Raw genomic sequence first — 22,244 nt, 5'->3', positions numbered from 1 at the left:
TTAAATTGGTGGTCTATGAATGAGAGAAAGAGAAAGAAAAAGGGAGAGAGAGAGAAAGAAAAAGGGTCAGAAAAAAGGAGGGAAGAAGTGAAGGAGGGAGGAAGAGGGAAATGTGCACAATATATACATATCCACACACACACATAGCTTTAGTCTGACTACCACTGGTAGTGTGTGTTTACAGCAATTTTTCCATAGTGACTTAAATACAGAATCTCTATTTTCTGTTACAACTTTAATTGGCTTTACACAGGTTTTCTCAAGGAATCTCCAAAAAAGAAGGTATCTATATTTCACTTGTAACTCTCTACATTTCCCTGGCTCGCTTGGGCAGACATGGCTAATCATGCTGGCTGTATTCTTATAAGCATCCAGGCTGAAACAGAGTGGTCAATGCATACTGACTTATACAAGACAGTTTTCCTATGTTTCTGCCATGTCAACTTGGGTTTAGTGTTTGATTTCACTATTTAAATCATGATGCCGGGTGTCCCATCCAGAGACTCTTGCCTTTTAAGGCATCCGGTTTTTGTGTGTTCAGATAAATAATGAGCACACAATCTTCCACTTGCTTTGATTCTTCCTTGGGTTTGCTTCCCTCTCTCTTCACCCCTCACTTTTAAACAGCTGTTAATATATCAGACAGAAAATATATCCATTTTTTAAATACTGACTTTAGAGATCCCTTCTTTTTTCATGTGAATTTATCCAAAACAGAATCCATAGATGGAATCCTATGTACACATAACCTGTCATGAAGAGGAATATGGCAGAATCAGGGGTCATGAGGTATCTAGATTAGCTGCCAGACAACCCTGAGGGGACTACCTTTGTTTCTAGTCCTGATTTACATTTTCTTTTTTAATATTTTAAAAGAAATTATCACATTAAAGTCATCCTACAAATACACACACACACACACACACACACACACACACTCCTGCCCCTGCAAGTTAATTCAGGTAAAGCTTTTTAAATTTAATTTAATCTTTTCAATTAACAAGAATACATTTTCCTCTTAGCTCCCTCTCCTACAATGTATTTTTTAAAAAGGAAAAGAAAAAACAAAACTCTTGGTACAGATGTGTATGATCAAGCAAAATAAATTCACACAATGACTCCATCCAAAAAAACATACATCTGGTTCTTTGCTTTGAGTCTATTATCTGACAGGAAGTGGCTAATATGCTTCATTACAGGGCTTTTCTGGAACTATCTTTAGTTATTCATCAAATCAGAGTTCTTAAAGTGTTTTCAAGTTATCTGTTTATAAAATGTTATTATCATCTAAATTGTTTTCCTGGTTCTGTTCACTTCATCCTGCATCGGTTCATTTAAGTCTTCCCAGGTTTCTCTGAAGGCATCTCATCATTTGTAGAGCACATTAGTATTCCATCACATTCATATGCCATCATTTGTCCAATCATTACCCAGCTGATAGGCAGCACTTTAATTGCCAGTTCTTTGCCATCGGAAAGACCTGCTACAAATATTTTTGCACATATAGATACTTTTCTTCTTTTAAAGAAATCTCTTTCAGATACAAAATCTGATTCTAAATATTTAATTTCTAATTAGCTTCTTGTCAATGAGAATCTGTCACTTGTGGTTTGGATGGTTTGAACTGAACACAAGTCTCCTTGCTAAATGTCAGATGAGCAAATTCTCCAGGGATATGTTATGTCACTGAGGTAGATGAGTGTTTTTCAAACAAGGATAGGTTTGTTGCCACAAATCAGTTTTTCTAAAAGTTAAAACCTCTTACCACCTCCCCTAAAAAAAAAAAAAAAAAACCTGATGGAAGAAATCAGCTGCCAGTAAGTAATATCAAGTCTGCCTGTTTTTCTCATTAACTGTATGACTTATGTTGGCACTAAGTTCACCTAATGTTTATGGAGTGTTAAAATCATGCTTGTTCTACTTGGTTTGCAGCCTGATGACTATTTCAGGAACCAGATTTGGAGTTAAGATTGTAATTCTAACTGATGGGTTTTCAGGAATGTCTAATTCTGGACCCAGACTCCTTCCCACTCTCTCTTTGCCAAGATCAGGTGCAAATGATGATTCTGTTCCAGTACTCTATTGCCAATGCCTTAGACCAGCTGGGTACATTTACTCAAGTCCATATGGGTATCCAACCTTCACCACAGTCTGGATATCTTGGGAGAAGTCCAAATGAGTCAACTAAAGGAGGAGAAGGTTTAAAAGAAACGTATAACATTAGTTTGTCTGACTAGTTCCCAAATCCCAAACCATGGTTCAGCTGAGGAAAAATTCTGTCATACTTATTTTACTTTGACCTAGTCTAGTTTTGGTCTTTATGAGGCCTTTTGGTTTTCTTGGATTCAGAGACTGGTGAGGAGCCTGTAAATCTGAAAGGAAACTTCAGCTCCTTACCTGGTTGTCATAAAGACCAAATTGCTGGAACTGAAATGAAAGATTAATTATACTTGAGAATGAAAATAATTTTATAATGTGAATTTTTTTGTTCTCACTTTATTCCAGTAATAAGAATCCATCCACACATTCAAAGAGGAAGCCTCTGGTTTAAAAAAAATCACCATCAAACTGCAAGAAGCCCAATATCTAGCATGCAGTAAGGGCTTAATAAATGCGTGCCCTTTGTCTGACCAGAGAAGAGTCACCAGGAAAGTGAAACGCCACGAGTCTAAGTCATATGAGAACTGTTTGAAATAACTATGCAGGCTTAGCCTAGCAAAGAAAGACTTTGGGCTATAATAACTATATATTATATATAATAGCTATCTTTAAGTATTTGAAGAGCCATCCTTGGAAGGAGGGTTTAGAATCCTTTTTGGTTCCAGAGCTAGGAAGAACAGCTGGCAAGTTACAAAGAGCTAGATTTAGGCAGAAAGAGGGTGGGGGAAAGGAGAAAAAGGGGGAGGAGAGGGAGAGAGAGAGAAAAAGAAGGAGAGGGAGAGGAAAAGGAGAAGGGGTGAGGGAGAGAAGGAAAAGGAGGAGGAGAAAGGGAGGAGAAGGGGAGGAGGGAGAGAAAAGGAGAGGGAGAGAAGGAAAGGGAGAGAGAGAGAGAGAGAGGAAGAAGAAGAAGGAGAGGGGTAGAGGAGTGCTTTCCAAAAACTGAATGGGCTCCATAAAGAGGTGGTGGTTTCCTTCTCTTCGAGGTTTTCAATCAAAGACTGGATGACCTCTTGTCAGGTATGCTACACTGACAATATCTTTCACGTATGAATTAGACTGAAAGATTTCTTCCAACTCCCAAATTCTGTGATTCTGAATGCTGGACACCAAAGCTCTACTCAGTTCTGTTTAGGCAGCAGCCTGGTGTCGATTCTCTACCTAGTGGCTAAGAATAACTCCCTATGGCTCCTTCCCAACCAACTCCACCCGGATGCTTATATTTTAAGATTCTTTGTCTGAGCCTATTGTCTGAGCTATACCTCAGCAGTGTATCGGACTTGGTTTTTTAAAGAGATGGATTACAAGGGAAAATTCCACCTTGACTTGATTTAAAATTACCTCAAGGCTCAATACATCTCTATTATGCCTCTGAAATGCCAAGTTTATAAGTTGATGCCAGGCTACACTGCTGAAAAAAGGTAAATGCACTGCCAACTGTAATCGACCTTTATTGTTTGAAGTAAGGACTGTTCTTTATTATCAACAGAAGATAAGTAATGGCAGCATCCATTTGTCATTCAAAAAGGAACATTCAGTCAGCAGAGAATGAATGGAAACCAACAGCAAGAGATTTTGTTCTTTCAGTGGTGGAAAGGAAATCACGCTTCTAGGTCAGGGTATGATCACGTGCAGTTTCCATTGATTTGAGAACACAAAACACTACATTATTCTCTCTGTGTGTGTACATACATACATATGCTCATTGTGTGAATATGTATATTATGTGTATGCATGTATGTATGTATATATAGGTTTGTGTGTGTGTGTATACACACACATACACATACAGATACATATATACCAAAGAAGAGATGTTTTTAATAATGTAGCTTTTTATATATTTGATACTTGATAGATTTTATGTAAGTGTGTCCATACATACCACATACACAAAAAAATCATTCTTCTTTGGGGTATGTATATACATATATTTGTTTATAAATATATATAAATATATATATACAGAGAGAGAGAGACAGAGAGAGAGAGAGAAACACAGAGAGAGAGAGAGACAGAGAGAGAGACAGAGACAGAGAGAGAGTGTGTGTCTCCATCTCTATGGCTTCATCCATGTGTTAACTTAGGATCTTAGGGTCACTTGGAGACATTGGGAGGTTAGACATAATGATTTCATGTACTCCCAAATCAAGAAATGGCCTTTGTTAATGCAGGTGAGCATTTTCCCTGCTGTTTAATCTGAGAGAGCTCCTCAGAAAGCATCTAGGTGACTTGCCCAGGATCACATAGGTCAGGATTTGAATTTTAGGTTTTTTGGCTCAAAGGCCAACTACACAACACTATCTTTAAGCCTGATATTGGCTTTATACAAAATAAATAACAAGCATTGATGGAGCAGGGCAGAGTGGGGAGTACCTGGTAGACAGAAGGTATTTAATGTGTCTTAAATTGCATTAAAGGAGCTCACGATCTAGTCATGGCCAGTTCCTTTGATACTTTCTCCAGTAGTCATCCAAACACTGCCTCCTGCATGAGATCAGCCACTTATGTTCTATTAGAATATAAATTCTTCAAGAGCTGATCAGGTTTTTGCTATGTGTGTATAGTATCCCCCTAGCATTTAGTACAGTACCGACCACTATTAGCCATGTTTTCTGACTGATTAATTGCTGCATATCCATGTCATCTTCCCTACTAGAACTTGAGCTCTCTGAGATCAAGAGCTCTTTCACTGATTTCTCTGGATCTCTAATGCCCAACAGAGCAGATGTGGAATAATGCTGTTATAAAACCGACTTAGTTTCAATTAGCTCTATTTAATAAAAAAAATTTTAAAAAGAAAACTGAGTAACACTTGTATCATGAAGAATATTTCAGAATACAAGCAGATAATGCCCTAATTGTGGACAAACCAACCTGAAAGAAATAAGATTATTGTCTAAGACAGTGATTTCCAAACACATTTAGACCAACTTAGTCCTACTCCGTTGCCAAACTGCCTTTGATGAAAACCGGGTGTCCCTACCGGAAGAAAGAGTCTCTGGGCAGCACAAGGCTTGAAGAGCTTCTTCCATTCCTGAGCATTTCCAACAGAAAACGTGATCGGGTAGATGCTGTGTTCAAACTTCTTTGTGTACGAGGAAGGCCACTGTCGCAACTGAAAGACAGGGAAGCAAAAGAGGGGAGATCAAAACTCGAGAAGGAGTGAAAAGATTTATAGGTGATACTATTAAAGGCAGGAGGGAGTTTAACAGGTAAGCCAGAAGATGGGTGTCCATTAACATCTGGCTGGAGTTCTGCTCCTGCTCTCATCACCAGCACCACTGATCCCATCACCAAAGCTGCCGTCACCATCATCACCACCAGCACCAGTACTGGTATATATCTGCTGGGGAGGAAGGGTGATTATTTATTAATTAATCCCACTAATCACAATCCTACTAGGTGAGATCATCAAAAAAAATACACTTTATACATTTCCCACAAAGATAGATAGGGCCTAAAATTCTCCCATTATCCTACTCTTCCAATTAAAAATACAAACATTATCTGGAAGAGGAATGAGTTCTAGGTTCAGATTATTTTGAGCCTGTAAAATGACAATATTGAAGTAGATGGTCTCTGAGATTCCAAGCTCTTGATTACTCTTATTTTAGTATTTAGAATGCTGGAGAGGGGGGCAGCTAGGATAGAGCACCTGTCCTGAAGTCAGGAGGACCTGAATTCAAATCTGGTCTCAGACACTTAATACTTCCTAGCTATGCAACCTGGGCAAGTCACTTAACCCCAATTGCCTCAGGAAAAAAAAAATGCTAGAAAAAAATCTTGGTTCTTTGTGACTCTGGGCAAATCAATGAACCTCTCTGATACTCAGTTTCCTCAACTGTAAGTGGAAATAATACTACTTGAAAAGGTTGTTTGTTACAAGAGTCAAATGAAATACTATGTATAAAATGGTGAGTCAACTTTAAAAGTGCTGTATAAATGTGAGTTATTGTTATTATCCTTATCATTATTATTCTCTAGATCCCTGTATCACCCTAAATACCCTCAAGCTTTGCCACCCACATTGCCACTTTGTTCTTAGGATCTCTGAACCTTTCCACCCACCCTGCAGTTGAACTCTTTGATATGTGTGGTCTCCCCCAGTTGAAGTAAGAGTTCCTTCAGGAAAGTTCCCTTTTTTTTTCTATTATACATGTTTGGCACATAGTAAATACTTATTAAATGTGATTTCACTAATTCGTTAATTATCCTGTGGTATAATACATCATATTTTATAATAAAAACCTTTAAGGGGCAGTAGTCTTTTTATAAACTCCTTCGTCACCTTAGTTAGCAAGATAATAATGGAATGAAACCTAAACACAGAAATTCTGACAGAATGGAAAGTTGTCAGAAAATCTGAACAAAAGAAATTGAAAACATGAAGCCAAAAGTAAATGGTGGCAGCGGTGCTGGCCTTTGAAACGTTCTCCCGTTCCGGCCAAATCCTCTAGCTGTCAGATAGGTTATCTCTGATAACGTATAACATGTGTTTTGCTCTTTTATTCTCCCCCTGCCCCAATACTTCCTCTTAAACTAACATAGTAAAACACAGATGCTGACTTTTGAGGTACTAAAAGTCTGCAAATCAAGTGGGTGCCAATGGATTGGAGAAGAGCTGAATAGAGATATAAAGCAAGGACATATTATTATGCTCTAAAAAATGATGACTATGAAGATGTCAAGTTGACAAGCATTTATTATATGCCTACGGTGTGCTAGTGCTGTTCTAAATGCTGTGGATACAAAGAAAGACAAAAATAGCCCCTTCTCTTAAAGAGCTCATGGTCTAATGGTAGAGACAAGATGGGACCAACCACAAACAAGACACATCCTGGAATCCTCTCATTCATCTCTGGCTCTTGGGCTCCCAAGGCCTCCTTCAAGTCCTTGCTAACATCTCATCTTCTATAAAGAAGGTTCACCTGATGCTCTTTAATGCTAGGGCCTTTCCTCTCTTGATTACCTCTCAATGTATCCTTTACGTGGGTTCCTCGTGTTTGAACGTAGGGACTGTCTTTTGGCATTTTTTTGTATCCCCAAGATCCAGCACAGTGCTTGGCACATAGCACAAGCAATCAATGCTTGTTAACTGACTAATAAATTAGAGATAACTTGAGAGGGAAGGCTTTAGCATTAAGGAGGAATTCAAAAGGAGAAATTAGGAAGGTGAGACTTCAGCTGAGACTTTAGGGAAGGAGGCAGAGCTCCAAGAATGGGAGAAGACATTCAGTAAGATCTAAGCTCTTGCTCAGATCCAATAGTGTATTATATGTCAATAGATCAAAGAGTATGGAGAATGGAGGGTGAAAAGTCTGGAGAGGTCAGGTTGTGAGGGAATTTCTCTTTATCTATCTATCTACCTATTTACTTATTTATTATTTTTCTGGTGAGGAATTTTCAAAGACAAACAGAACCATGGAAACATTTATCCAAACTTTGATGAATGAAGCAAAACCAAGATAAAAAGACAATAATTTTTGTTGTTCTTCAGTCATGTTTGACTGTTCGTGACCCCATCTAGAGGTTTTCTTGGCAGAGATAATGGAATGGTTTGCCATTTCTTTTTCCAGTTCATTTTACAGATGGGGAAACTGAGGCAAACAGGATTAAGCGACTCACCCGGGGTCATACAAGACTCCATTTAAATTCCACTTTCTCCATTAAAGTTAGAGCCTTTCCCTTAAGACTAATTCCAATGTAACTAAGATTAACACTGTACATATCTTGTTTTTATGCAGTTATCTCCTCCATTATAAAGTAAGGTCCACTAGGACAGGGACAGATTTTGCCTTTCTTTGTATAATCTCAGCAAATTAGCACAGTGCTTAGTACAACGTTACAAAGAAAGATTCAATTAGGGGGTGGGAGAAATCATGGGGAAATATTTATTGTAAAAACAGAAAGGACCAACAAAACTTTAAAAAATTAACAATAATGCTAGTACTCAAATTAACTGGAAGATATTTAAGTGGTGGCTGATAGATTAGAGGTCACCCCTTTTCTTCCACCTCCCCTTACTGGCTGATTCCAGCTCTTCCTCTGGCATTTTCAAACCAATTTATGATCTCAATTTATTCCAAATATTCCTCAGGCTACTCTTGATGAAGACATTAAATCCATTTTTTTTTGGCTCAGAAAATGTAATATTTCCTAGCTTTCTTATCATTAACCTTCTCCTCAACCTACTCCTCTTAGATATTTCTCATTACTCTAGCCCAGAGGCAGGATATAAGACAGGAGGATGGAAAAGATAGGCATGAAACAAGAAAGGTTCTTTGTTCTCCCCCAAGGGAAAAACCTCAGGACTTATCAAATTAAGGGGAAGTGAAAAGGGAGAAAATAAAGTATTTATAAATAGATTTGATCTCAGAAACAAGTGATAGTCTCCATGATTGATGCATGGAATTAAGACAGAAAATCCAAGCTCTCCTCCCCTATCAGGAACAGACACTTCCATTAGGCTCAAGTTCAAGCTTTATTGAGCCTGGGCCTTATTTACAGTGACAACGGTTTCCTATCAATTCACCTTCTTATCAAACTCAGGCTTCAGTGAATCCTCAGCAAAGATGTGAAATCGAATCTTGCGATAGCTGAAGAGGATAGCTGATTTGAGCATAATGAGCGTCTCTTCCAGACGGTCCCCACATGCCACGACGGCCAGGTGCATCCATTGTTCTGCTGGCAAGGCCGGGGAATGTTTTGGCTCCCCATGCTTTCTGAGAAGAGAAAATAAAAACATGATTGGGTAAAATACAAAAATAAAAACATTCCAAGATGGTGAGATCAGTCAGTCAACAAGCATTTAAGTGCTAAGTAAGTTATCTCCAATTAAAAACACATCAACAGACAAAATCTGTTATATCTTCCGACATGATAAACATTGTGACAATTCTATTTATATGAAAAGAACGAATTTAAACCTATATTTATTCCATTTGATTCAACATGTACTTATTAAGCAAATACTATGTACTAGGCTCTAGGACACAAAGATATTCTGAAAACACTTACTGCCCTCAACTCACTGATTGTGATTGGTGATACAACATGTAGATAGATGGGTAAATGGAAAGTAGACGTGTTATTTCAAGAAGGAATGAGTCTTAATATCTGAAGGGAGATCAAGAAAGACCACACAGAATGTGTGTGTGTGTGTGTGTGTGTGTGTGTGTGTGTGTGTATATATATATATATTATATATATATATATTATATATATATATATATATACACAAAATGTATATATTCTGCACATATTTATATATTATATACATGTGTGTTTATATGTATATATTGTACATGTGTGTGTGTTTATGTATCCATCCCAGTATGTATACACTTAGGCTGAGATATCTTTTTTTTTTCCCCGGAGACAATCAGGATTAAGTGACTTGCTCAAGGTCACACAACCAGGAAGTGTTAAGTGTCTGAAGTCACATTTGAACTCAAGTCCTCCTGACTTCAGGGCTGGTGCTCTCTCTACTGTGCTACCCAGCTACCCAGCTGCCCCTTGGGCTGCGATTTCAATGAAGTTAAGAGATTTTAAGAAGTGGGGATGAGAAGGAAGACTCTTTTGGACAAGGGAACAGATACAAGAGATGGAGTTTCATATAAGATGGAATTTCATACATAAATTCACATATATAATATATACATAAACATGCACATACTGTATATATGTGTATAATATATACATGCATATATATGTGTGGATGTATAATATAGATAAGTGTATATTATATATATATATATATAATTTTATAATATGTATATATATATTATATGTTTGAGGCAGCTGGGTAGTTCTGTGGCTAGAGCATTAGGCTTGGAGCCAGGAAAACCTGAATTCAAATTCTGCCTCCAACACTAACTGGGCAAATCATTTAACTTCTGGGGGCTTTAACCCACTGGAAAAGGAAATGGCCAACTATTCCAATATCTTTGCCAAGAAAACCACATGGACAGTACTGGCATAATATGGTTTATGTGACCAGAAAGCATCGGATTAAACAACAATATTATATATATATAATATATATGTCAGGCAGAATATATACATTATGTATATAATGTATATTCTGCCTGCATTTATAAATTATATACATGTGTGTTTATATGTATACATTGTATACGTGTGTGTGTTTATGTATCCATTCCAATATGTATACACTGTATATGTATAAGGCAAATATCGGACTGTTGAGGGTATCTGAACTGTTTCTGTCTCCACTAAGAGCCGGCTAGCACACTATAGCTCCAAGCTTAATCCAGCCTATTTTGAAATGTCACGGCTGATTTTTAACAACTGATCCTGTCTTCCTGATGGTTGAAGAGGCTTCTATTTCCACAAGCCATGGAAATCTGATTTGGGCATAACCCCAACAAGAAGTTGGGAGGAGGACCCTTCGCAACTTTCCCACGTAATATGAGCAATACGATATCCCCCACCCCCCATCTGGATGTTTTTATTTTAAGAGTGGAATGCATGACCACAGCATAAAAGGAGAATGTGCAAGTCAGAGAGAATGGGAGGAGGTGAGGACAAAACATTTGGATCTCTAAGCCTGGTGAGAGCCCCGAGCCCCAACGCACGCAAACCGGACACTGGCTGTGTCTCGCTGCAGGTTCGGCGAACTGATGAGTATTAAGCTGAGCGTGGAGGAGAAACAGAGGCAGAGAGAGCCTCTGGGTGATCTGCAACCCCAAGGTATCAGGTACTGAGTCAGCCACTGGCCCGAGAACGCCGCCAGGGAGGCCAGAATCGCCCAACAGACATTTCCTCCCCATAAAAGATCTGTTCCAAACAAGGAGAGGGAGCCAATTCTCCAACACGTTGACTGCTGAGAAGAGTTTTCAAGAGAGTGGAAGAGGTCAGGAAGGGGCGCTTTGAGACAACTGAAATTAATTTGAGAATTGGATGCCTCCTTCCCACCTGCTTTCCAAAAGTGCACAGGCAAATTGGCATGTTACTTATTCAGCTAATAGAGGGCTTGCTCCTGGCTTCCTTCACAATCACACGAGTCGAAGAGCTGGGTGGGGTCATTTGGCAAGCTTTGCAATTTGATTATCTCAGACTGTAACTGGTACAAGAAAAGCCTGCTCAGAAACTCCAGGCACTAAGTCACTCTGAGAATTAGCATTACATCCATCCCATCTCTTTTTGAGACCACATTTCTCTCACAGTGCACCTAAAAAATGAACCCTCTGTGGCAAACTGACCCCTTTTTCCCCAGACCTCAACAGCTGTCCCTTCCTAAAGGTTTCACCCTCACCCACTTCTCTATCACAATAATCAATTGATAATAACAGCTGGCATTTATTTAAAACTCCCAAAGCTTTTGTAGACATGTTCTCATCTAGTTCTCACAACTTTGACAGCTGTTGTTCCCATTTTATAGATAAGGAAACTGAGGTTTCTGTCAGAAAGGCCAAATGACTTACTTCTGGTCACAGAGCTATGGCACTGGATCCATTTCTGCTTCGTTTGGGGAGTTGGCAAATCCATTCCACTACTCCCTCCTGCCCTTCCCATCTCCTACGTGCCAGCTGCTGCAAGCTCCCCTGCAATTAACCTGGGGTTTCCATAGCCCTGCATGTGCTTGGGAAAGCCATGCCATTTACTTCCCTTGGGTCAGAATTAGAAGCCAATTGGCCCGCGTCAGCTGTTCCCCAGCCTTTCAGCCACATACGAGCCAGGGATTACCGCCTATCTTGGTGTCCGGTGACAAACACCTTTAAAAACCCGAGAGGGGCCAGAAGGAATAACAGCCCCTGGGGACAGAGCAGCCCCCCTGCCTCTACCTCTCGCATTACACCAGCCGTCTCAGGCTTCAGGTAATGAATCTGTCTTGTGCAGGCACAATGGATGGTGAAACTTTAGGTCACTGAAGTGGGCACCTTTCCCATTCTTCTATTAAAGGCAAACTTAGCTGGCTAATATTACTGGCTAGTGCTATTTAATGATGGCAGAGAATCTAGCCCTTCTTTCTCCTGCCCCCCCCCCAGATCTATAGACTTTGGGAAGAAATCTATTGACTTCATTCTTTTGACCATTTAATTTTTTTTTACAATTTTTTCTTTGTTAGATAAGACTCAGAAGATGTTTCTAATTCTGTCTGTCTGTCTCTCCTCTGTCTATGATCTCTGTGTGTATATATTTCTCTCTGTCTTTGTCTCTCATTGTCTGTCAATTGCTCTCTCATCTTTGTCTCTCTCTCTGTGTATAAATGTCTCTCTCCCATATTTCTGTCTTTCTGTGTCTCTTTCATCTGTCTCTGTCTCTATGTGTCTCTTATCTCTGTCTTTCATCTGTCTCTCTGTGTCTCGTCTTTCTCTGTGTGTCTCTGTCTTTGTGTGTTTGTGTGTCTGTCTTTGTCTCTGTGTCTCTTATCTCTGTCTTTCTCTGTGTGTCTCTGTCTTTGTGTGTATGTGTATCTGTCTCTATCTCTCATCTGTCTCTGTCTCTATGTGTTGCTTATCTCTGTCTTTCATCTATCTCTCATCTCTATCTCTCTCTACCTTTTCCTCCATATATAAGCAATCACCACAGCTTAAAGATATATCTATTAAAAGATTTCTCACACCCATGCTATCTAGACCCCTATTGCCACAATATGTGATCAGCTAGGATTGGATGTCTTGTGCAGGCACAATGGATGGTGAAACTTTAGGTCACTGAAGTGGGCACCTTTCCCATTCTTCTATTAAAGACAAACTTAGCTGGCTAATATTTCTGGCTAGTGCTATTTAATGATGGCAGAGAATCTAGCCCTTCTTTCTCCCGCCCCCCCCCCCAGATCTATAGACTTTGGGAAGAAATCTATTGACTTCATTCTTTTGACCATTTAATTTTTTTTTACAATTTTTTCTTTGTTAGATAAGACTCAGAAGATGTTTCTAATTCTGTCTGTCTCTCCTCTGTCTATGATCTCTGTGTGTATATATTTCTCTCTGTCTTTGTCTCTCATTGTCTGTCAATTGCTCTCTCATCTTTGTCTCTCTCTCTGTGTATAAATGTCTCTCTCCCATATTTCTGTCTCTCTGTGTCTCTATCTTTGTGTGTATGTGTGTCTGTCTCTCTCTTTCATCTGTCTCTGTCTCTATGTGTCTCTTATCTCTGTCTTTCATCTGTCTCTCTGTCTTTGTCTTTGTGTGTATGTGTATCTGTCTCTGTCTTTCATCTGTCTCTGTCTCTATGTGTCTCTTATCTCTGTCTTTCATCTGTCTCTCTGTGTCTCGTCTTTCTCTGTGTGTCTCTGTCTTTGTGTGTTTGTGTGTCTGTCTTTGTCTCTGTGTCTCTTATCTCTGTCTTTCTCTGTGTGTCTCTGTCTTTGTGTGTATGTGTATCTGTCTCTATCTCTCATCTGTCTCTGTCTCTATGTGTTGCTTATCTCTGTCTTTCATCTATCTCTCATCTCTATCTCTCTCTACCTTTTCCTCCATATATAAGCAATCACCACAGCTTAAAGATATATCTATTAAAAGGTTTCTCACACCCATGCTATCTAGACCCCTATTGCCACAATATGTGATCAGCTAGGATTGGACACTTTCAGAGTCATGTGGGATTTTAGAGAACATCTAGTCCATTTTCCTTATTCTCCAAATGAGGAAACTTGGGTTCAGATGTATTATCCAAGATCACGTACTCCTGCAAGTGGCAGAAAAACCATTTGAACAAGAGACCTCCTTATTCCTGGACAGCATGGTATGATGTATAGAGCAAAGGACTTGGGTTCAAATCCTGCCTCATATACTTACTCACTGGACATGTGTGCCTGGACAAGCTGCTTCATATCTCAGGGTCTCAGTTCCCCATCTATAAAATGAGGGAGTTGGATCTGAGGTCCTCTCCAGCTCTAAACCAATCCAGTCCATTGGTGTTCCCACTACAACATCCTCCAAAACTGAGCGATTCAATTCAATTCAATGGATACTTACGTCCCACCTACAAGACACAGATTTCCCCCTTATCGGCTAGATCCGATAACGATACAATGAAACTAGAATTTTTGCAGCCTCGGGAATCACACAAGCTTCATTCTATTTCTTGCTCCAGACACTTGGATCACAAATCCCATTTCTTGGCTTGCTTTTAACTCTTCATGACTTGGGTGATCCTAGAGAGGATCCTAATCTGTTTTTTTTTTTTTTTAATAGCTTTTTATTTACAAGGTATATGCCTGGGTAATTTTTCAGCATTGACAACTATACAACCTTTTGTTCCAACTTTTCCCCTCCTTCCCCCCATCCCTTCCCCCAGATGGCAGACCCTAATCCATTCTACCAGAACTTCAGCAAACCTTCCTTTTTCCTTCTCACACACCCAGTCTGGTCCTTTGATCCGGGTCCATCATTGTGACACATTGTTACTCGAAGTTAAAAAGTTCCAGTCTTGGTGACACAGAAAAAACAACATCTTTGACACTTTATAGGCAATTAGGTAGTGCAATGGATAGAGCAACAGGCCCTGAGTCAGAAAGATTCATCTTCCTGAATTCAAATCTGGCCTCAGACACTTACTGGCTATATGCCATTTGACCCTGTTTGCTTAGTTTCCTCATTTTATAAAAGCTGGAGAAAGAAATGGCAAACCACTCCAGTATGTCTGCCAGAAGACACAAAATGGTGTCACAAGGAGTCAGACTAAAACAACAGAACAACCTGTTTACCCCACTACGGCTTACAGACCTCCTTTGCAAAGAGAAGATGTCTTCTTCAACTAGTACTGATACAATCCAATTCCTAAACAAGTCCCTCCCATAAAAGTCTCCCATTTATTCCTTTCTTTCCACTTCTACCATGAAATACTGCTAGCTATAAGAATAGGGGCAGGCTCAGACCCTGAGCAAGAAGGCTATGAGTCTCCTCCCTTCCTGCCAGGCCTCCACTCTCTGAGGTGCCATTCATTAATCCTCTCAAGCTTGGATTGAATTAGGACTCTGAGAAATATGCAAGCAAAGGCACTTTTTACAGTGATTCCCATTCAGAGGATGAGGGACTCTTACTCTGAAAACACTGACCAGAGACATCACTGGTGAATCATCCGTACCTTCTTATGCCATTTCCAAGTGCCTATTATGAGTATCCCCATAAAGCATTTATTAACTGACTGCTAGCAGGTGGAGCCATGCCAGTTGCTGAATCAAGACTACCCGGAGTGACTGCCTAGAAAGAAGCTTATAATATAATAATACACACTTACAGAAAGACAGGATCAAAGGCAAGTTATGAAGCTCCATGGCTGTGTGCCAGATGTCATTGCTTTTGCTATTTGTTTTTATATAACTCCAAGAAAGAGCATTTCTGCACACAGAGCCAACAACAAAGAGGATTCTAAATGGAAATCATGAATTTAAATTTCATACTCTTTGCTTTTTCCTCCAGTGTTAATACCAACCCCTAAGAGCAGCATCTGGGGTGTTAACCATTCAAAGCACAAATCTTTCTGATGTCACTTTGTAATTAAATTAAAGTCAGTGTAACAAGCATTCACAAAACACCTACTATGTACTAGAAAAAAACAACAGAGAGAACTGGCAAGGGCCCTTGCTTCTTGTTTTCCCTCCTCCTCTTCCTCCTTTTCCTTTTTTCCTTCTCCTCTCTCTTCCTCCCTCCTCCTCTTCATTTCTTCTCCTCTTCTTCCTCCTCCTTCTCTTTCCTCAGATATTGATCCACCCTGTCACCAGCTCCAGCGGCTTGGAAGGAATTTATAACTGCTCTGCAGCTGCTTCTGTGGTCCCAACCCCACGTTCAGGGCTTCCTTCCTGCCAAGGTAAAGAAATGCAGGAAACCAATAACCCAAAATCTTCCCTTCAAAAGGCAGAAGCTTCTTCCTTTCGCTCCTGAAAGACTAGATATTTTCACAGCTGGCAGCAGCTGCCCTAGAATTTCCCCCCAAATTTTCCTGGGGCAGCTCAGCCCAGCTCAAGGCTCCCTGTCCATGCTGGCTCTGCTCAGCTCAGCCCCAGCCCTTGAATTCCTTATTATAGCTGCAGATCTTCAGAAAGACCTTTTAAAAGTTTTTGCCTTGCTAATTCTGGCTACTCAAGGATGTGGGTAACCAAAAGCTGGATATTTTTAACACTGTGCCTACAGATCTAATTATCCCCCTGAAACGAAACTTTGCCAAATGGAAGCAAGTAAAAATGTTAAGGTATATAGTGGTAGACTCAATCCCAGGCTGGGGTGGTATCATGTATGGAGTGCTGGACCAAAGCCTGCCTCAGATATCAGCTCTGTGACTCCAGTCCAGACCACTTATTCTCACTGGACCCCTGTTTTCTTATCTACACAAATGTTGGTGTTGGACTTAGTCTCCAAGGTCACTTTCGGCTCCAAATCCATGATTCTAAGGCAACCTCCTGTTCAAAAAGTACTACTGTTTCTGAAAAATAAATACTGAGAAGTATGCATCCAAGATACAACATCACAAATCCTATGGATCTTACTGAATTCTCTTGGTTCACATGGTCACAAAGTCAGAAGACATCTGGAACACATCTGGAGAAAAAAAATGGAGTTCAAGGCCTTGGATGTTGCTGGGTAATGCATTCCTTTGTCTGTTGCCTGACAAAGAAATCCTTCAGCCCATCGCTCTCTTCTCTTAAATGATCAGGACTTACCCTCAAACCCTGTCACCCTTTACATGTTAAAAAAGAAAAAAGAAAGTAAAGAAACGGAGACCTAGGGATTAAAAGATTCTTCTATGCAGATTCTAAGAGGCAGAGGCAAGACTATTACTCAGAGCTACTGACTCTTCACACTCAATAACATTTTAAATATATCAGTGAGCTCAGTGGAAATTGTTGATTATAAGAGAAAGGTCCCATCCTACTCCAGATTCTATAATCCTGTGATTGTAAAAAGCAGCAATTTTGAAACAAGTTCATTTAATTTATCACAAAAATCAGTCAGTCAAACTTTTATTAAATGTGTTCTGTAAACAGAAACATAAATGAAATCTTCCCTACCTTTAAGCTCATTCTATTGGAGAAGATACATTCACATAGGTAAGCATTGCTTAAATGGAAGAACAAGGGATAAAACTGTGATTTCTCAGGTATAGGGAAGTTTCAGGTGAAGAAATGTTCCCCTACCACTGTACGGTGGCACCTTTTCTGTAACTTATAGTTCTTACATAGTTGATTAAAATAATGGTTCTCAAAGTTGATGTAGGGACCACTGGAAGTATCCAAGATCCTTTCTAGGTGTCTATGAGATAAAAGCTCTTTAAAAAGTAATACTATGACAATTTAATTCTTTTTTTTTTTTGAATTTGGGGTTTTTCTTTTTCTTTTTCTTTATTTATTTATTTATTTAATAATAACTTTATATTGACAGAATCCATGCCAGGGTAATTTTTTTTACAACATTATACCTTGTACTCGTTTCTGTTCCGATTTTTCCCCTCCCTCCCTTCATCCCCTCCCCTAGATGGCAAGCAGTCCTATATATGTTAGATATGTTGCAGTATATCCTAGATACAATATATGTTTGCAGAACCGAACAGTTCTCTTGTTGCACAGGGAGAATTGGATTCAGAAGGTAAAAATGACCCGGGAAGAAAAACAAAGATGCAGATAGTTCACATTCGTTTCCCAGTGTTCTTTCTTTGGGTGTAGCTGCTTCTGACAATTTAATTCTGAAGATGATAAATATCTCATTTTATTTTATTTCTTTATTTTTGGTGAGGCAACTGGGCTTGAGTAACTTGCCTAGGTTCACATAGCTAGTAAGTGTTAAGTGTCTGAGCCTGGATTTAAACTCAGGTCTGGTGCTCTATCACTGTACTATCTAGCTGCCCTATTATAAATGTGATATTTAAATTATATATTATTATTATAATATATATTATATGATATTATAAATATCAACAGATATAACCCACATAAACAAAAGCTCTTGGGGGTCCTCAATGATGTTTAAGGGGTCCCGAGGCCAAAAAGTTTGAGAATCACTGAGTTAGCGTAGGAAGATCAGAGGGACAGTAGGGATATATTCTACAAAATCTGTGTGAAATAAATATAAGACAATCTAAAGGGAGGAGAGACTAGCATCTGGGGTGAGCAGGAAGAGGCTCATGTAAGAGATGGCATTTGAGGTAAGCTTTGAAGTAAACTAGGGATTTGAAGAATACCATTATAAGTACCAAGGAGAAATCCTTCAGGAAACTAACAGATTAAAGAGAAAAGATAATAGCATCTACAAGGACTCAATACTAGCTTTCTTTCCCATTCCATTTACAGAGCTATCTATGGAATAGACTTTGGAGACAAGAAAGACTTGCTTTTAGACAGATCCAGAAGAAAGCAACAAATTATATCTACTCTGATTCAAGCCCACTCCTCACAAGAACCCCAAACAAAAATTCTATTTGGGATGGAAACTTTAATATTCAGCATGACGAAATGGCAAAGAGTGCTTTTGAGGGAATCTGGGTTCTGCTCCTAAATCACTATGGGACCTTAGGCACGCCTCCGCCTCCCCACCAGTTCTCAATTTCAAAATAAAGGTTAAGGGCCCCTCACAAGTTTGAAAAAAGAAATCTAGGAATTCCAGATTATTTGAAAAATTGCCATTAGTTGTTTTCCCGGCTGCTGGAGATGTAACATTTTCTTAATAGCTTAAAAAGTCTCAGGCGTTAGAGTTAATTAAACCTCAATTTCTAGAGATTATAAATAATGAAATACGGCATTTATGTGAAGTGGTATTTACTTTCCAGCCCATTAGTGCAAAAAACACTGAATTATTAAGGTGAATAATTGACTCTACACACAGACTCTTTCCTCTTGTCTTCTAGCTCTCTTTTTATTACTCCCTCTCGATCAATGAACTAAATTTCTTCATCCATTCCAATCTATGATCTGGTACCTACTATGTGGTACCTACTATGTGCAAGGCAATGAACTGGATAGACAAAGACAAAACAAGAAATACAGCTGCTACCCACAAAGATCTTGCTTGTGCATAAATATGATGCTTTACAACTGGCCAGTGAATAAGATTGTAGGTGCCATAATTGGAGTCTAGAATGCCCTGAGTTCAAATCACATTCTAGATCCTTCCTAATTGGGGAATTCTGAACAAGCCACTAAACTTCTCTTGGCCTCAGTCCCCTCATCTGTAAAATGTAATGATAATACCTCATGGAGCTTTGTAGGGACCAAATGAGTTTTGTATGCCAAAGTGCCATACAAAAATCTTAAAGTGCTCGATAAATGCTAGCGATTATTGTTAGTAAAGCAACCAGCTCCTAAAGTAAGACTTAAATCAGGACTGTCCATAAGCAGTCAGAGGAAAATAACTCCACAAATGAAAAAAAAAAAAAAGAGAGAGAGACAAGGGGAATGAATGCTTATAGTTTAAAGAATGATATGCTACTTATAGGAACATTACATGTGCCCAGGTCTTTCTCCTCAGTTGAAGTCTGTCTGTCTGTCTGTCTCTGTCTCTCCCTCCCTCCTTCTCTCTCTCTCTCTCTCTCTCTAATTACATCTCTCTGTCTTTATCTCTGTCTCTTTATATCTGTCTGTCTCTTTTGTCCTTCCGATTTCAGGGCTGATGCTTTATCCATTGCTCCATCTAGCTGCCCTCCCCCCCTCCCCAGTTGAATCTCTTTAAAGTGCCTTTGGAACTGCCTTTGCATTTAGGACACATGTTTTACTCCTGAAAGAAAGAACGTACACCAGAAAAGCAGCATCTACTCCAACTAAGCGTCAACTGCAGAATAAGGGGGTTGGACAGTGAGCCTCCAAGGACCTTTCTAACTCCAAACCTAGGATCTTGCCATTATAGAATCACATAATCTCATAGCTCCAGGGGCCCTTGGAGGCCATGTGGGCCAGTACAGACTAGGACAAAAACGGGCCCTACAATATATCTGACAAGACATCACCCTGCTTTTGTTAACTGAAAGGTGAATAATTTTTCCATTTAATTCCTAGAGATAATTCAGAATGACTGATTAGGACCACATTTACTTTTCTTAGACAAGTTTTCAATCTTGACATCTGGGTTTGGAGCCTCAGGTACAGCAATATGTTGAACACACCAGCACCAGATAGGGTTATTCGATGGAATAGAACAAACATTTATTAATATATGTGGGGAGAAAAAAAAAGGAAACTGAAGTTCAACTCAGCAAGCATTTATTAAGCACCTACTATATGCCAGACATTGTGTTAAGCCCTTCTTTGTACATATTTAGTTGCTTGTTGTCTCCTCCCTTAAGACTGTGAACTCCTTGAATGAAGGGGCTGGTTTTTGCTTCTTTGCATCCTCAGCAATTAAGTGTAGCAATCAGCACAGTGCCCAGGTATAGTAGGTGTATAATAAATGCTTTTTGACAGATGGCTTGCTTTCTTGAGAAAGGGAAAGGAGAGGAAAAAAGTGTAACTCAGAACCTTATAAAAATGAGTATTGATTTTATATGTAATTGGAAAAAATACTATTTTTTATTGTGCTTGGCTTTTTTAAACTAAATATTGTATTTTTTCAAATTATATGTAAAGTTTTCAATATTCATCTTCATAAGATTTTTTAAAACTCCAACTCTTATTTCCTTCTTCCCTTCCCTTCTCCTTCCCAAGACAGCAAACAGTCTGATATAGGTTATACATGTACAATTATATTAATCATATTTCCACATATAGTCATGTTGTAAAGAAAGAACAAAAGGGAAAAAAAAACATGAAAAAGAAAAAAAAAGCAAAATGAAACCCTAAAAGATTTTGGCAAAGTCCAGAAAGTGTAACCAAGCTTGGCCCTGAAGAAGAAAAAAAAGCCTTCATTTTCCTTTCTAACAGAATTTGGGGAACTCTGGGTGTCAGACATTGAGTATACTGTAGACCCAATTGAAATGTTTGGTTAATTTTGCTAGACTGCTTTTTTTGGTCTCTTTCTTATTCTTTGTTATAAAGGATGATCTTCTGGAAAGAAGGAAGATAAGTATTTAGAAATGAAGGTGATGAGTTATGTAAGGGAGGAGAGCCATATTAGGCCATTCCAAAAACATTTTAATAGTCTCTGCCCTAAAAGAGCAAAGAGGGATTGGGAGGTGGGAAGAGGATTTGATAAAAGCACATCCTGATACAAATAAGTATGATAATTGAACAAATGTAACCAAGGCAAGAGAATATCTAGAGAAAAAAATGCTCTACGTAAATTTGAGTTGGAAGAGGACTTTCTTCTCGGTGAAGGGAAGGTGTCAGAGAAAGATTTGTGAAGAATGTTCCACTGTGGCTTTGAACACAGAGGATTTCAACAGGAGAGAGTATTTCAGGTATGGGACAAGGGATACAGGCAGGAAATAATCCCATCCTACTTCCACTTAGGTGGGAAGAAAGAATGTTAATGAGATGAAGAGTTCTCCAAAGAAATTAGCCAGAAAAGCTATTAGAATTACAAAGAGATGGAGCTTTTCCTTCCAGAAAATATGGAGAAACCAAGGGAATTTCACACTCAATGTACAATGATTACCTTTCTGGCAAAATCAAGGAATGGTTATCTACTGTGCACTCTCAGTGCAACCTGGTCCCCTTTCTGGAAACAGGCAGTTGAGATGCTTCAAAGCCCACCTCTCTACTGTCTAGTTTATTGGAGACAATAAAAGCATTTTTTTTTTAACAGAAGAGATTCAAGATGAAAATAAAGGAGGAAGAGCTTTGAAGAGACAGAGAGGAATCAGGCATATATCAGGAAATGAGTGGTAGGAGATGTTACACAGAGAAGGGGTTAGTAAAAAACACTAAAATAAAAAAACACACAAAAAAAAAAGAAAAAAGAAAAGAAAAAAACACTAACCACTTCTGAAAAGGGAAAAGTTGGCCCTTCAGTCCATCAATTAATAAACATTTATTAAGTTCTTACTTTGTGCCAGATACTGTGCTAAGTTCCGAAGGTATAAAGAAAGGCAAAAACACTTCTGATCTTATGCAGCTCATGTTAATGAATGATGAGTGCTCACATTTTCACCATACATAAAACAGGGAAGATAGAATGTAAGTAACTATGAGATAAATTGCAAAGTAGATGGGAGATAGTCTTAGAGTGGAAGACATTAGTGGCTGAGAAGATCAG

The 22,244-nt window shown here is 39.0% G+C and overlaps 1 protein-coding gene across 1 annotated transcript in view; it reads right to left on the bottom strand.

Moving 5' to 3' along the window:
• GXYLT2 (glucoside xylosyltransferase 2) overlaps nt 1-22,244 on the bottom strand; it is a 72,523-nt gene that overhangs the window by 36,239 nt on the left and 14,040 nt on the right. The window contains exons 2-3 of the mRNA XM_051980873.1: nt 8,693-8,882; nt 5,144-5,275 (exon numbers count right to left, since the gene is read on the bottom strand). Of these exons, the coding sequence (XP_051836833.1) occupies nt 5,144-5,275; nt 8,693-8,882 (322 nt within the window). The remainder of the gene's footprint in view (nt 1-5,143; nt 5,276-8,692; nt 8,883-22,244) is intronic.

This window comes from Antechinus flavipes, chromosome 1 (assembly GCF_016432865.1).
Source record: "Antechinus flavipes isolate AdamAnt ecotype Samford, QLD, Australia chromosome 1, AdamAnt_v2, whole genome shotgun sequence".
In the NCBI taxonomy this organism is placed as follows: Eukaryota; Metazoa; Chordata; class Mammalia; order Dasyuromorphia; family Dasyuridae; genus Antechinus; species Antechinus flavipes.
The sequence above is the reverse complement of the archived record's forward strand: the minus strand, read 5'-3'. Positions and strand labels throughout refer to the sequence as shown.